The 14,687-nt window shown below is 40.2% G+C and overlaps 1 protein-coding gene across 1 annotated transcript in view; it reads right to left on the bottom strand.

Moving 5' to 3' along the window:
• Positions 1 to 989: 989 nt before the first annotated feature.
• The window catches only part of CDK13 (cyclin dependent kinase 13), a 36,086-nt gene continuing 22,388 nt past the window's right edge, over positions 990 to 14,687 (bottom strand). Inside the window, exons 7-14 of the mRNA XM_035129942.3 lie at positions 12,451 to 12,507; positions 11,143 to 11,244; positions 10,973 to 11,050; positions 9,664 to 9,780; positions 8,434 to 8,565; positions 6,762 to 6,961; positions 4,450 to 5,034; positions 990 to 3,548 (exon numbers count right to left, since the gene is read on the bottom strand). Of these exons, the coding sequence (XP_034985833.3) occupies positions 2,701 to 3,548; positions 4,450 to 5,034; positions 6,762 to 6,961; positions 8,434 to 8,565; positions 9,664 to 9,780; positions 10,973 to 11,050; positions 11,143 to 11,244; positions 12,451 to 12,507 (2,119 nt within the window). The 3' untranslated portion in view covers positions 990 to 2,700. The remainder of the gene's footprint in view (positions 3,549 to 4,449; positions 5,035 to 6,761; positions 6,962 to 8,433; positions 8,566 to 9,663; positions 9,781 to 10,972; positions 11,051 to 11,142; positions 11,245 to 12,450; positions 12,508 to 14,687) is intronic.

Here is a 14,687-nt window from a genome sequence, read left to right on the forward strand (position 1 = left end):
AAAAGGCAGTTGACTAGGTAGTTCTACCACCCTCGTAGGTTAATCTATAAAGCTTTCCTTGTATGAAATTGTATTTGGCTTATTCCTGAAGACATATTTGTATGTCAGAACTGAAATCCCCAAAGCACCTCTCTCTAGATCAGGGTTTCCCAAACTTGGGTCTCCAACTGTTTTTGGACTACATTCCCACTGATCCTGCTAGCTAGGGATGATGGGAGTTGTAGTCTGACAACAGTTGGGAGACCAAGTTTGGGAAACCCTGCTCTAGATTTTGTTTCCTTAATGAAGCATATTCCATCAGCTTTATGGGATATTCAAAAGAACATGCCATCATCAAGAAGTCATTGAACACTTGACTTGGAGAGGCTGGCCTTTGTCCATGTTTGCAGGATTTTGGGAACATCAGAACAGTTTGATTCAAACATGTATTGATAATAGGGTGGGGAAACCTATATCATTCCAAATGTTGAACTCCAATTCCCGTTAGCTCAAGCCATTATGGCTTGTGGTTACAGATGATGGAAGTTGTAGTCCAGCAATATCCACAAGTCCAAATATTACCCAAGTTTGAAAACTGCCTATATAGATTTCCCCTTTGGCTCTGTAGCATTAAGTGGGATGGACAACATGTTCTAGGGAGCTTAAAAAGCCATGTGTTCTGCCTAGACTGGAGCCCCTTCTTTCTTCCACAAGCCCAAAGGAAAGTATTGTCCAAGGCAGGAAGCCATTTGGAATGGGCTCCAATGCAGTGCCAGAAATTACAATCAGAAAATGAAATCCAGAGAACTGGATCTGGGCCAATCTTTATTTTCCTAGTTTGTGCATGAATGGAAACTGGGAAGAGGTAGAATACAAACTAATTAAAAGTTTCAGCATAGTGCTATTGCTGATTTTTCTCACTTTTGAGCAGGGCTTTACTAAACTGATTTATTGAGGAAGATGTGTTCCAAACCCAGCATCTTCTATATGAAATGCGTCAACACAAGCTGTTAAGCTTAAGTATTTTCTTCCAGTTTAGCTGCTTTTATTTTCAGTCAGGATTCTCTAAACGATGCTGCAGATGAGCAATGTCATATTTACAGGGGAGTTCCAACAAATTTGACACCCTACAATGCAATATTCACTTAAGTCAAGAATTTGAAGCAGACAGTGTTAGGTTTGCTTCTAAAAGATTCAAGTCACAGCGGACAAGACTACATTTGTAATTTTGTTCATAGAAACATTACATATTTAGAAAATAGCTACATGTGCACTAACTTATCAACTGGATAATCAGTTGGGAACTGTTTTTCCAATATGGTCATTTAAAAACATTTCAGTACACAGAAAGCCTAGCCAGTCTCCTGGCCGAGTCTCATTCTCACAGAACAATTTTATATTGCTGGAAATCATCATCTTTGGAGCCAGAGTGGTACTTCCTTGGAACCATCTTTTGTTTTTAGACTGAACATGTGATGAAATTTCAAAACAGATTCAAATCAAGTAGCAAGTTAGTGTAATAGTTTAATACAGAATTGGTTGGCACAGTCCCAGTTTTCATAAGTCTTAACTGCCTATTAAGTTCATTGCATTAAATGCTGGTTATGTAACTTTGGTTACATTCTGCAGCAAATTATGTGGAAAAAAGCAGGTGTCAGTTTTCCAACACAAAACTACTTATTGTCAATTTGATATAACAATATGCTATTCTGTTGTTTTTTTAATAAAGACTATTTTGAATAAAACAGGACACTAACTTTTATTTGGTAAAGGGATTAGAATAAGAGCTCTTACAGAAAATGGAAGGAAACCTACCTTTCTTCATTACTGTCCATACATTCTCATTTTTCTTCACTTAATTCATTAAGGGGATAGTTGTAATTTGGGAAAATGAAAGTTTTTCTAATTTGACTTTTCTAACTGCTTGTAAGAATCCTATAAAGAATGCAATCTTTCCCCTTGTCCATAATTTACTCTGAATGTAGTGTAAATATTAAATATTTGTATCAAACTACAAATTACCTTCCAAAAGCCTTTTGAATTTAATGAAATGTTCTTCAGACCTTAAGCTTACATTGTTAAGGCACTTACCATTCAAGTAAAACAGTTTTTATACAAACGCTGGGAAGATGGACAGGATATTTTACTGGACGAATGACTTTGAAAGTAAATCAAATCAATGCCCAAATATGTATAAAACTGTTATATCAAGAAAGACTGTGTTTTATTGTCTGAAATGAGCACAAAGAACTCCTTCCACAGATAACACTGAAAGCAGTGCAAAGACTGACAGTGATTTTTTGACTAAAAGGTAGTTTTGTAAAAAGAAATACCAAATAAATCAGTGCCCTGCTTTGATTGTTGTAAATTTTTTACATAAAAGTTGGTCCAAACTTACAAAAAAAGCACAAGTGTGTGCATAGTTCAGATTTGACAATGTGCCATAAAAAGCTGATGTCCCTAAATTTAGCATCGACTTAACTGCCAAAATATAAAATTTATAGCTAGAATTTGCAAAGATGTACAATCAATTATCTGGTTCTCAGAACAGCATGAATTGTAAGCAATTTCTTATTGTATGCAAGACCCTTTTCCACATAAAAATAAAGCTGTTGAATTAACATTATTCAAGTCTATTGGATTGCTGCTTTGAAATCACAGCTACGAAGTCTTTCCAGGTAAAAACGATGTGCCTGAGGGAAAAAGAAATGCTCAATATGCTCAATATGGCAAACCTCTGCCTCGTCCTCTGACACCTGATGTGCTAATGTGTCCCCTGTATCCTTGTGAATATCCAGGTCCTTGGGCAGGAGAAGTCCACGTTTGTCCATGCATGTGGCTAACACTGCCAGGGGGTTCTTGTAAATTACTTCCATAGCTATAGTTCTGTGTCTTTGAGGACAAGGAATGAGTACTTTCAGACCCTGTGCATGTGTCACCACTGTTACCCAGAACTGTGATGGGACCATGGCTATATTCAAATCTATGGTCCTTATCACCACTAAATAGCATGGGACCAGTGTTGAGGTAAATGTCTCCATAACCAGTTACTGAGCTATGAAATGGTTCTGAAAAGGCAGGAGGTGGAGGAGCACCACTAGAGTGAGATGAAGCAGTACTGTAGGTCTCCAAGGGTTGAACATCTGAATTTCCAATGAAGTTTCCCCTTTCTAGTGTCCCAGATGATCCACTTCCTATTCCATCGCTACTGCTGTAATGAGCAGAGGAGAATGTAGATGACCCAAAATTATCCTTATAATCTGGACCTGCTACAAAAGAGTCTCTTGATTGGAAATCCATACTAGACGTTGCTGGTTTCTCCGTTGTTTGAGCCTGATGGTGAGCAAGCAGCTGTAGAAGAGCTGCTTTCACTCCAGCATGAGGATCCATCCCTGAAGAGCTACTAACTGAAGACAGGTTTTGGTTCGCTGTCCGATAATCAAGATCTTCTTCAGTGACAGGTGGTGGTTCTGGTGGCTCAGGGGGGCGCTGGTCTGGGGGCAAGATGCGAGGTCGTTCCTCTGGCGTCTGGGGTCTCATCTCAGGTTGCCTGACCAAGTCCTCTTGTCCTAAATGGATTTTTAAAGAATTCAGAATGAGATCTGTAACCATGTATTGGTTCATCAAACAACAAATTAAGAGTACAGTAAGTCTTAAGTTTGATCACAGAAAGACATACATTTCCTAAAGCATGTCACTCGGAGGCTGGAGAATTCTGTCATGCTGCAGTCACATTAAAATCAATGGAACTTAAGTTAAAGCCTCATTGATTCCATTGGAAATAAAGTATTACTTCTGGTGCAACGGAATACTGTGACAGAAGCCAAGAGTGCATGGAAACACTGTTTACCTCCCTGCCACAGCAGTACCTATTTATCTAGCGACCTTCTGATCAGCAAGCCCAAGAGGCTCAGTGGTTTAGACCACAGTGCCACCCACGTCCCATAAGCACATCTAATGAGTGAATATGAAACATCACTATAAGACTTTGCTCTATTTTAATATACTCTCAATATTTGTATACCTTGCTATTCATGTGGCAGTGAATTTTGACTACACTGACTGGAACAGAACCAACTACACCCAGGCTAGTATCAAAAGATCTTTGCAGGCCAAAGGATTGTCAGGACATGTTTTGCTCAAATGAGCCACAGCCCCCATGCTGCATGCCAAACCATTTTTGAAAGTGAGGAGGGAATAAGCCCCTATGGCATACTGCAAAGTAAAACAAAAAACAAAAAAACCCCACTGTAAGAGTACAACTCCCTGGATTCCAGCCTCCATTTGTAAATACATTGCCAGGTCCCAATTTTATGCTGTTATACTGCAATAATGAGCTTCTACAAGGGCCTATGTCAGACCATTTTCATTATAGAATACTGTACTATTTACCCACTTTTGACAGGAGTAGCAACAGAAAACACACATAACAAGTAAAGACATGCTACAGCCAATACTAGAGGCTCCTACCTGCATGTGCATATAATGATTTGATAAGATGGGGATAAATGGATACGGGAGATTCTGCATCTTCCCAGGTGCCACCAGACGCAGGCGTACTTGGTTCTGGAGGTTGCCTGGGATGTAATAGCATTTCATTTCCTGATCCATTCTCCTTTTCTTCTAACAGGTTTTCTTTTTGCTTCACTTGCTGAGTCTTTAGTAGCTGAGATAGCAAAACTGTGAACGCACTCTGCACGGCTGCTTGAGTGACCTCAGTGTCAACTTTTGCTTGGGTCGGTTGAGTTGGCTGCGCAGAAGGCAAAGAGGCTGCAGTTTGTTTTAAAGGCTCCTGGTCCGGTGAGAGAGGCAGTGGGGGCTGCTGCTGTTGCTGTTGTTGCTGCTGCTGCTGCTGCTGCTCAGTCTGTTTTTCTCCTGCTTCCAAAATGCCAGCTGGAAGGTTTATTTTATTCAGCTGTTGCTCAGTCTCAGGATTCACCTTAATATTCAGCACTTGAGCAAATTGTGCCATGTTAATACTGGTTTTAGACTGAAGCAGGTTTAGGAGAATGGCCACTTCATTTTGATTTAGTGGCTGACCACTGCCTCCTTTCACTGAGAACAAAATAAAAACAGGTGTTTAATATGACCATAGGAAAGGACCAAAGCAGAATTAATTGACAAGGACTGTTCAGATGTTTACCTAAACCTTGGCTTAGAATATCGTAATGAGCATCCTACACACTCTAGGAAGAGAATGAAGGTTTCTGTTTTCCTTTTATATCCAAACTTACAGTAGTTGTTCTAAGTTTTCACTCTCTTCCTATTATACCTGAAGCCCATAAATCAGGTGTATATTTGCTTTCACCAGCACAGATGGGTTTTTCAACAAAAAAATTAAATGAATTTGTACATTACACTTGGGAAATGGTATTATCTCAGCGAAATGACCACATAATCTCAAAATAAATTTTGACATACAAAGGAAAACATGTTTGAATGGTTTTCCCTCACCATTTCCTAAACATTCCTAGTTGTCTGGTTGCAAAACCACACTTCCCTATCCTTGATGACCTTGCCGCATCTTGCCTGTCACGGAACATAAATGACGTGAGGGCAAGAAATCATGGAATAGCCCAAAAAGGCTATGGTGGGTGGCTGAATGTGCACACACAAACACATTTTCAAGACAAAAGCTAAAAAAATAACATGTTACCACTCAGTGACTATGCAGAGCCAACTGCCATTTTGTGTAAGCCCTCTTCTCTGCTAGAAGATAATATGCATATTCAGCACAATCTACACTCTGAGCCGGCATGGAGTAATGGTTAGTGTTGGACCATGACCTGTGAGACCAGGGTCCGAAACCCTACTCAGCCATGAAGCTCCCTTGGGCAAGTCAGCATCTCTTAGACTAAGCTACCTCACAGGGTTGTTGTGAGGATGAAATGAGGACCATGTACACAATCTTGAGCTCCTTGGAAGAAAAAGGTAGTGTCTAAATGCAATAAATACTGTATATTCCTGCATATGACTACTTTTTAACCCAGGAAAATCTTCTCAAAAGTCGCGGGTCGTCTTATACGCTGGGTCGTATTTCTTATATGGTGAGTATATCCCGAACTCTATATTTTAACTGGAAAAGTTGAGGGTCGTCTTATACACCCAGTCGTCTTATACGCCGGAATATACGGTACATTAACTAAATAAATACTCCAATGGTAAAGAGGAGGGACAATAAATTCCTAAGGGATCAGCTCTCTGGTGTTTGGCACAAAAATATGTCAATTATTGTTCTCCTTTATGGGCTGCAACAATAAAAGGTAAGGCAAACAATCTTCCTTTCCTCTTGATTATTTTCAAGGCTGACTGGGCAAATCTGACAAAAGTGGGATCAGCAACCTGAGGCCCATGGGCCACAAGCGGCCCACGAGGGTTGTTTAAACGGCCCACAAGCCACCCCTGAAGCAAGCCGCCCACTTGGCAAGCCCCCGCCCATTGTGCTAAACTGACACAGCAGACACGATCCGGCCCACGGAGCGATCTCTGCAAGAGTGAACTGGCCCAGGCGAGGTAAACCTTGCCAACCCCTGCATTAGATGCAGACACATTAAAGGTGTCTGGTGACAAGCAGCTTCTTTACAAAGGTGTCAGTTCCTGCAACATGTTCACATGAAGTCAATGGGACATTCCCACATTTGTCTTACAACAGAAATATACTAAGCTGAACGTGACTGCACATACACAGGTTGCCTGTAGAAAAACCCTAAGTTAAATTTCATTGCCCCTGTGGATTTGTTTGGGAAACTGTACATGAATTTAAACAATACGAAATCACTGACCCAGTGCTATGTTAGAACTGCCTTGCATTTTCAGTTGAGAAGAGGTCTGCAGGCCTTGGGGTGTGTTGGCTCTGCTGTCATCCATTCCCAAGGACAAATCCTTCCTGGGAATTTTGGTCGCATCATCGGTCATGCCCATCTGCTTTTGCCTTCTGCGCTTCTTACTCCAAAGCTCATGGCAATCCTGCCATAAAGGAAGGCTGTAAAAAATAATAACCATCACTTCAGAAAGGATCATAACATCTGAGATTTAGTGATGAGTCAATAAGACCTCATAACTGAAACAAAAACATCCACAGGCTCTTGAACTTGCGGCACTGCTTTGCAGTGTCCTTCATTTCTTAACAAAAAGCAGAAATACAACTGTTCAACACAGGATAATATTTGCTGTTAAGGAGCTTGGCAGCAATAAGATATTAGGTATGAATTTCACCACTCAATAGCTCAGCTGACTTTTCTCATTTAGGCAAGTGTTTATGGTCATGTTCCTCATACATTAGATGTAGCCAAAATTATTTTAAGTTAACAAAAGCTGTGTGTCAGTGTACCTGTGTATTCTCTTTTCAAGTTCATTCTTTTCTCCATCATGTGTGCAGAAGCAGCACATTGGCCCAGTTCACATGTAACAGTAAGCCATAGTCTGAATCAACTATGGCTTTCCTTGTACATATGAAGCATAATCATGTCAACTGCTCAAATCAAGCTCTCTTCACTCTACCTCAACAGAAACTGAGAAACAAACCACAGAGCAACAGGCTTTGTGTTATACAAACAAACACTTATAGTTTATTTCTACAAGGACTAAGCCAAGAACAAACCTTGGCTTCAATAATTAACCTGCTTCTTCACAGGAAGTCATAGGGTCCGTCCCTCCCACCGCAGAATAAAATGCAGGATATAAACAAGTAAAACAGCAAACCAATAACTCTCCTTTCCCACAGACACATTTATAAGTCTGTAGAATATTAATTAGCAGATGGCCTGGTTGAAGAGGAACATTTTCGCCTGGCATCAAAAAATTTATAATGAAGGAGTCAGGCAAACCTCCCTGGGGAGAACATTCCACAAACAGGGAGCCCCTACAGAAAAGGCCCATTCTCATGTTGCCACCCTCCAGACCTCACGTGGAGGCAGCACAAGAAGAAGGGCCTCAGGTGATGAACACAGAGTCTAGGACGGTTGGTATGGGCAGAGGTGGTCCTTCAGGTATTGCAGTCTCAACGTATACAGGGGTTATGTTCTAGGGACAGTGCCTAAGGCCAAAATCATATATAGTCAAAACATACGCTCCCTGCACCTCCAAATGCTTGCCCAAAGTGTGTAAAATAGCAGGTGAGATTGCCACTATTTCCCCACACACACCGATACACACCCCTTTGTTTTATTTTGATTGGCCAAGAGTGTTAACGAATGAACTTGCACAAGTTAGATGCAGGTAAGTTGTGAGTCAACTATATACCAAAGCTATCCTCCTTACTTGTAGAGCCATTAAATGCTGAAAGTTTTATGAAGTTTAGAAGCATCATTCCAACAGTATGCTCACAATGTATTTTATACACACACCCAGTTGCAGAAAAACTGAAAACATGTGCATCACAGGGCACCTGCTAGTAGAACTGAAGTATTAAAATCTTGTTTCCGTAGCCAATGAACTCTATAGGGGGGTACTTACTCTGGTGGAGGCATCTTTGAAGGGTCCACATCTCTCAGAAATTCACACTGAAGTGCCTGTTCAGCTGTGCAGCGCTTGCTGGGATCCAAAGCAAGCATGTAATCAAAGAGATCTAGTGCAGCTGCGGGAATACTGTCAAGAAGATGAATAAAGTGATGTAATTTCTCGTCAGAGTTCAATTTTGTGTGTTTTCAACCACCTCTTCTAACTTACTGACTTGGTGAACTTAGTTTTATAATTGACTGTACCATGCTATAGACTTCAGAATTCAAGGCAATTTCCTTCGACAGCAAAGGCTTATAATTTATTTCCCATTTATAAGCTGCTTTTCAGTGGCAGTTCCCAGAGTTGCAGAAAAACAAAGAATGCAACTACAAAAATAGGATATTTCAAAGTTAACTGGGTTCAGAAGAACAAATTCAAAGCATCTTAGAAATTTAACAAACTTAGGCACAACTGCAATTTACAGCACACAAGGTATAAGCACATGAGCATATTTCATAAACATCAAAGCGGTTTACAAAAAGAATTCCTGTGTCTTCAACAGCATCAGGAGAGGCAGGTATTAAAACAGGTGTCACATTTCCAAACATGGAGATTGCACAGAAGTGGGACCTCTAGAAAAAATGGATAAGCCTTAGATAGCATGTGAGGGTTCTCATTATTGTTTTCACGATGTAAACTAGATGTAGGATTCTATGTGCTTGCCATACCTCACCTATATTTGCTGCGTCAGCATGGAAAAGTTGGATAGCCCTGCTGGCTTATCCATTCAGCTGACACACAGTAACTAAAAGAACAGTTCAAATTCGAAGCCAGCTGAATGGAAAACTCTTTCTATCTTTAATATCCTTGCTTTGGAAGTTACGGGGAGTTCCAAAGTAACTGAATAGAATTAAATTTTAAGAATCCTTTCATAAGTTTTAAAAGCATGCACATAATTTTTTTAAAAAAAATCCCCTTGAGGAAAGGGGCACAAGTACCAGCTCTCTGGCTAGAGTTAATGGATATATAGAGTGATGGATCTGCACAGGCACACACTCCATATACTGGAGGGTAGAAACCATGAAAAAGAAGACCAGCATTAACGATATTATGAACTGTACCAATTGCAGGTGCATCAAGGGAATATTAAGAGCACAATTTTTATAGCTTGACAAAACAGAAGCCAAATTCTGACTCAACAAAATCAATGAAGGAAAAAACCAAAATTAGCATATCATTCCTTACAAAGCAAATTCTTCTCTTAGTCTTCTACGATACTGCTTCTTTGGTTTCATGGTGTTGAAATATGCCAGTTTTATCACATCAGGCCATACTGCAGGACAAGGACTTCCACATATGCGGCTGTATGAAAAACATTGAATGAATGCATGTAGATATTAAGGTTAAAAGGTACGAGTAAAAATACTGAATCAAAATGAGAATGTGATGACTATTTCCCTTAGCGTGGCACCATATAAACTTAAATAAAGCAACTGAAGAGAAATACAAAGATAATGAACTTGGCTGATAAGAATATCCCATGACAAACAGACTATTTGGTTTTAAGCCTATTAAGGTGATGTGGAGAAGAGACTTGATGAAACTCAAAACATTGGTTATTATTAGCTTATGTTAACTGTACAGTCAAGTCATTCAAGTTGGAAACTGGTAAAATGGCAACTGGTTACTCAGTGAGTTTACATCAAGCTATTGCTTTTTAAAAGATAAACATATTTATCTACATATTTTCCCACTAGGCAAATCGGTGAGGTTTCGTTCAAGGGTATGCGTGCTTAGGATCACAGTACAAGAAGAAATACTTAGACACAGACTGATCTGTGCCATGCCCAATATATTTTGATGTAACAGAAGGTAAACACTATGAATCCTGCAAGCTGCATTTTTTTCGTTTTACGACGAATGCTAAAGTTAATTTGGGGGAGCAAAGCGGATCTTTGCACCCCGGTGGCGCATATGCTAAAGACGGCCCTGGACAAGCTATTTATAGCTAGATAAAACAACAACAAAACATTATTTCATTTCTCACTTTTGGAACATGCTCTAGTGACATCTAGTGGCTCATTCTTTGGAGCACAGCTTTTATTTTATGAGTACCGTATCAAGAGGAAAAAGAAAATTGCCCTCTTACAGAGAGAGATCCATGTTCTTCCATATTTCATAGTATTAGAAGTCAAGATTGAGACTTCCTCTGACTCGGGGACTCTAGAAAGGCCTAATGTAAGATGTTCTGTGGATAATAATTCATTCCACTATTCAAAATGCAGCAAAGGCTAATATGACTACTGCTGCCACCAACAAATAATTAATTAACTCAGAAGATGCCCGGGGGGGGGGGGGGAGAGAGACATGAGAAGGAAAAATAAATGTTACTTCTTCCTAAGTATGCATCAGCCTGTGTAAGGGAAAAAAAAGTTAGCCCTCCCTTCCTGTGAAATGACTTCAGTTTCACTATTTTAAGCAAAACCAAGCTGCATATTTCACTGTGGGCTTCTGAGGGACTGTTACAGACCCAACATTATAAATGACAACTGACCTTATCAGCTCCAGCTGAGCAAGTTCCTGATTTGCTTGAAATATTGGTTTTTTAGTAAAAAGTTCACCCAGGATGCATCTGGGGGAGAGGAGAAACAGACACAGCATTTTCATCAATACCATTTTAACGACTTTGTTGTTACAAAGTATTGTTTCTATTAAAAGCCTTACCCGCAGCTCCAGACATCAATGGCAGGTGTGTATCGCTCTTCTCCCAACAAAAGTTCAGGAGGACGGTACCATAAAGTGATAACTTTATTGGTATATGGTCGACTGGAAAAGAAAACAAAATTGAATTTTCTCAAAAAATGAATTACTATGACTAACTCAAAATACTGGGGTGGGGGTGGGGAATAAAACATCTCACAGTTCTCCTGATCCCACTCAGAAGCAGAAAAAACCCCTAAAAAGCAACCCCTTTTAAAAGCATACTCCCAACTCTCACAGAGGCAGTAGGCATGTATCTATATCTAAATATTCCACTTCAGGGTAGAATAGGGGGCTCACAGAATAGGTCCTCACAAAACATTCATAAGAACTAAGCCTGTTAAAAAGATTTAGCTGGAACCCTTCACTCAAACACTGTGAACACAGGATCATTCCATTGCATGAGCACCCCACCCCACCCCACCTCCAGTCTAAATCAGGACTCCTCAACCTCGGCCCTCCAGATGTTTTTGGCCTACAACTCCCATGATCCCTAGCCAGTGGTCAGGGATGCTGGGAATTGTAGTCTCAAAACATCTGGAGGGCCGAGGTTGAGGAAGCCTGGTCTAAATGGTTACAGCACAGGTGAGGCTTTACTACAGTCATGAAGTTAAGGCCACTGAACTAATAAAGGCACAGGCTTGAGAATCGGTAAACAGCATTATGGAGCAACTCTCTCCATTTAGATTAAATAGGAATAATTTGCATTTTATTTTTCTCCTAAAGTGGTATTCTGAAAAGCTATATAAAAATGTTTTAAATAAGCCAATACTAACAATAAGTAACATAATTTGTGATGTAATTTAAATAAGAGTGAAATAATATATATTCCAAACATAAGTATACCCATTTAAAAAAGGTATACACAGCAAATCAGACCTAAACTAACAAACTGAGGTTTTGATAGACTATAAACTATAAAAAAGCTTAACATTTTCCCACATTAATTCAAATGATATAAAACCACATAAATAAGCAAAACGGGTTAAAGCCATGGAAGATAACTAGGGTTGCCGTATTTTGAAGAGCAAAAAGAAAACATATTTGCCAACTTCTATTTTTAACTATGGTTCGCTATTAGGACTCTACTCATTAAAAAGAGGATATATCCTGGAAAAAAGAGGACACATGGCAACCCTCTTTTTTCTGCTACTTTTATTGCAGTACTTTTTGTAACGCTTCACCTGGCTTTTGAAATTTGCTTATGAGGAATTTCTCAGAAGACTATCAAGAAGAACAGACATGTAGCTTTGGATTTAGTGTTAGACTTACCTCTCCTCAGAGCTATACAGCCGAGCAAGCCCAAAATCTGCAAGCTTGATCTGCCCTCTAGTGGAAAGAATAAAGATTTTACGTAGATTAAAGGGTGTGAGGAAATGAAATCAGAAAAAATATATAAATCCCTGCATGAAATAAGATTTTGTAGCAAATCTTAATGTTTATGAACTAAAACTTAATAGCGGTACCTACTTAAGTAAGTTGGTTAAGTAAGTAAGTTGGCTAAGTTGGTTAGTTTTCCATACAATATTATGAAAGAACATTCATGTTATGACAGTAAGACCCTTGGTAAAGACCCTCAGATGGGCCTTTTAAAGTTTTACAACATGGTGGGTTGTTTATATACCACTTTCAAACTTGCATACTCAAAGTGGTATACTGTATAGTTAAAACAATATATAATACAGATAAATGATGTAATATAAACAAAAAATTACAGCACAACAGTGCAGCAGTAATAGAGATAAACCCCAAGTAAGCCACCTTTACTCCCTTACCAATTGCAACAGCAACTCTCTGAGGTCTTATAAGCAGTGGATCCTGTTCCTGCCCCTTCCACCTCACATGGTGAGATTTATATTATTTTATGTATATACCTACTACTTAAGAGATGTTTTAAAAAATTAAGCTAGAAAACTTTCCTAAATAAAAATAAATAAACTTTGCATACACAGAAGACCCATTGACCTAGCTCTATGGCCATATCCCATTATGTGCAGAAATGGTGCTTTGTGTGAACAGAGGAAGACCTATTTCCACTATTCTGCATTCAAATGCTTTAGATTGTACACATGCACAAACATGCCTCTATTACTGTAGTGGACTGATAGCATGTCAGGTATTATGCACATATAGAGCATTCCACAAAAGGGGAGCCACTACAGAAAAGACCCATTCTCGTGTTGCCACTCTCTGGACCTCACGTGGAGGAGGCAGCACGTGAAGAAGGGCCTTAGATTATGAACAAAGAGAGACGGTCCTTCAGGTATTGCGGTCCTAAGCCATTAAAGGCTTTATAGGTCAAAACCCACACTCTGAATTGAGCCTGGAAGCTAATTGGCAGCCAGTGCAGTCTGGTCCACATTTCTTGTTTCAAGTGGTCTTGCCTGCAGCTTGGAAGCCTGCACACATGGCCTCTTTTATTGACCATTCCAGGTTACACAACCACTGCCACAGTGTCATTTCTCCTGGCAGATCAAGAGGAGCAGATGACAGCAAAGGTTGCAAGGTTCTAGCTGGGGCAATCAGAACAAGATCCACGATTTGACTGCTGATTCAGGACCCTAAACCATGTTTTATATAAAGGTAAAGGGACCCCTGACCATTAGGTCCAGTCGTGACCGACTCTGGGGTTGCGCGCTCATCTCGCATTATTGGCCGAGGGAGCCGGCGTATAGCTTCCAGGTCATGTGGCCAGCATGACTAAGCTGCTTCTGGCAAACAAGAGCAGCACATGAAAACGCCGTTTACCTTCCCGCCGTAGCGGTTCCTATTTATCTACTTGCATTTTGACGTGCTTTCGAACTGCTAGGTTGGCAGGAGCTGGGACCAAGCAACGGGAGCTCACCCCGTCACAGGGATTCGAACCGCCGACCTTCTGATCAGCAAGCCCTAGGCTCAGTGGTTTAACCACAGCGCCACCTGGGTCCCTGTTTTATATAACTGACTTTTATTTTGTCCTGTGTATATCGCAATGCTTTTTGTTGCTATGGCCGACAGCTGATGCAAATAAAGTTTCATTCATTCATTCAGGGCACCAAGGCAATATCACTATTTGTTCCCAGCAACCATATTGTACATGGAACTAACTATATACTTGAGGAAACAACTGTAAAACTCTTTGAATTAATCAACTTGAGGGAGTAAGGAACAGAAATATCGAAGCAACCACTGCATGTATAGCTCACTGCTTTAATCCAGGAGTGGGGAACCTCCAGCTTGCAGGTCCAATTTGGCCTAGCACAAGGCCACAAGGCTGTTTTCCCAAAACCATGTCCACCTGCCCAACACCCCACATCAGATAGTTCCAGCTTCCCCATGGGAAACTTGATCCCAGAGCCAATGCCCACAAAAAAAGGTTTGAAGTTACTTCCCACCAGCACCATTAAAAACTCTTTCCAAGACCTGTTTGATGCTTTGAAGTCCTGAAGATCATCGCCTGATAGCACTGGCAATTGGTCAGCCAGTTAAATTTGGCCAGCAGAGAAGGGAAAGTAAATACAGTGATGCCT

Source organism: Zootoca vivipara, chromosome 11, assembly GCF_965207765.1.
Source record: "Zootoca vivipara chromosome 11, rZooViv2.hap1.1, whole genome shotgun sequence".
Classification (NCBI taxonomy): domain Eukaryota; kingdom Metazoa; phylum Chordata; class Lepidosauria; order Squamata; family Lacertidae; genus Zootoca; species Zootoca vivipara.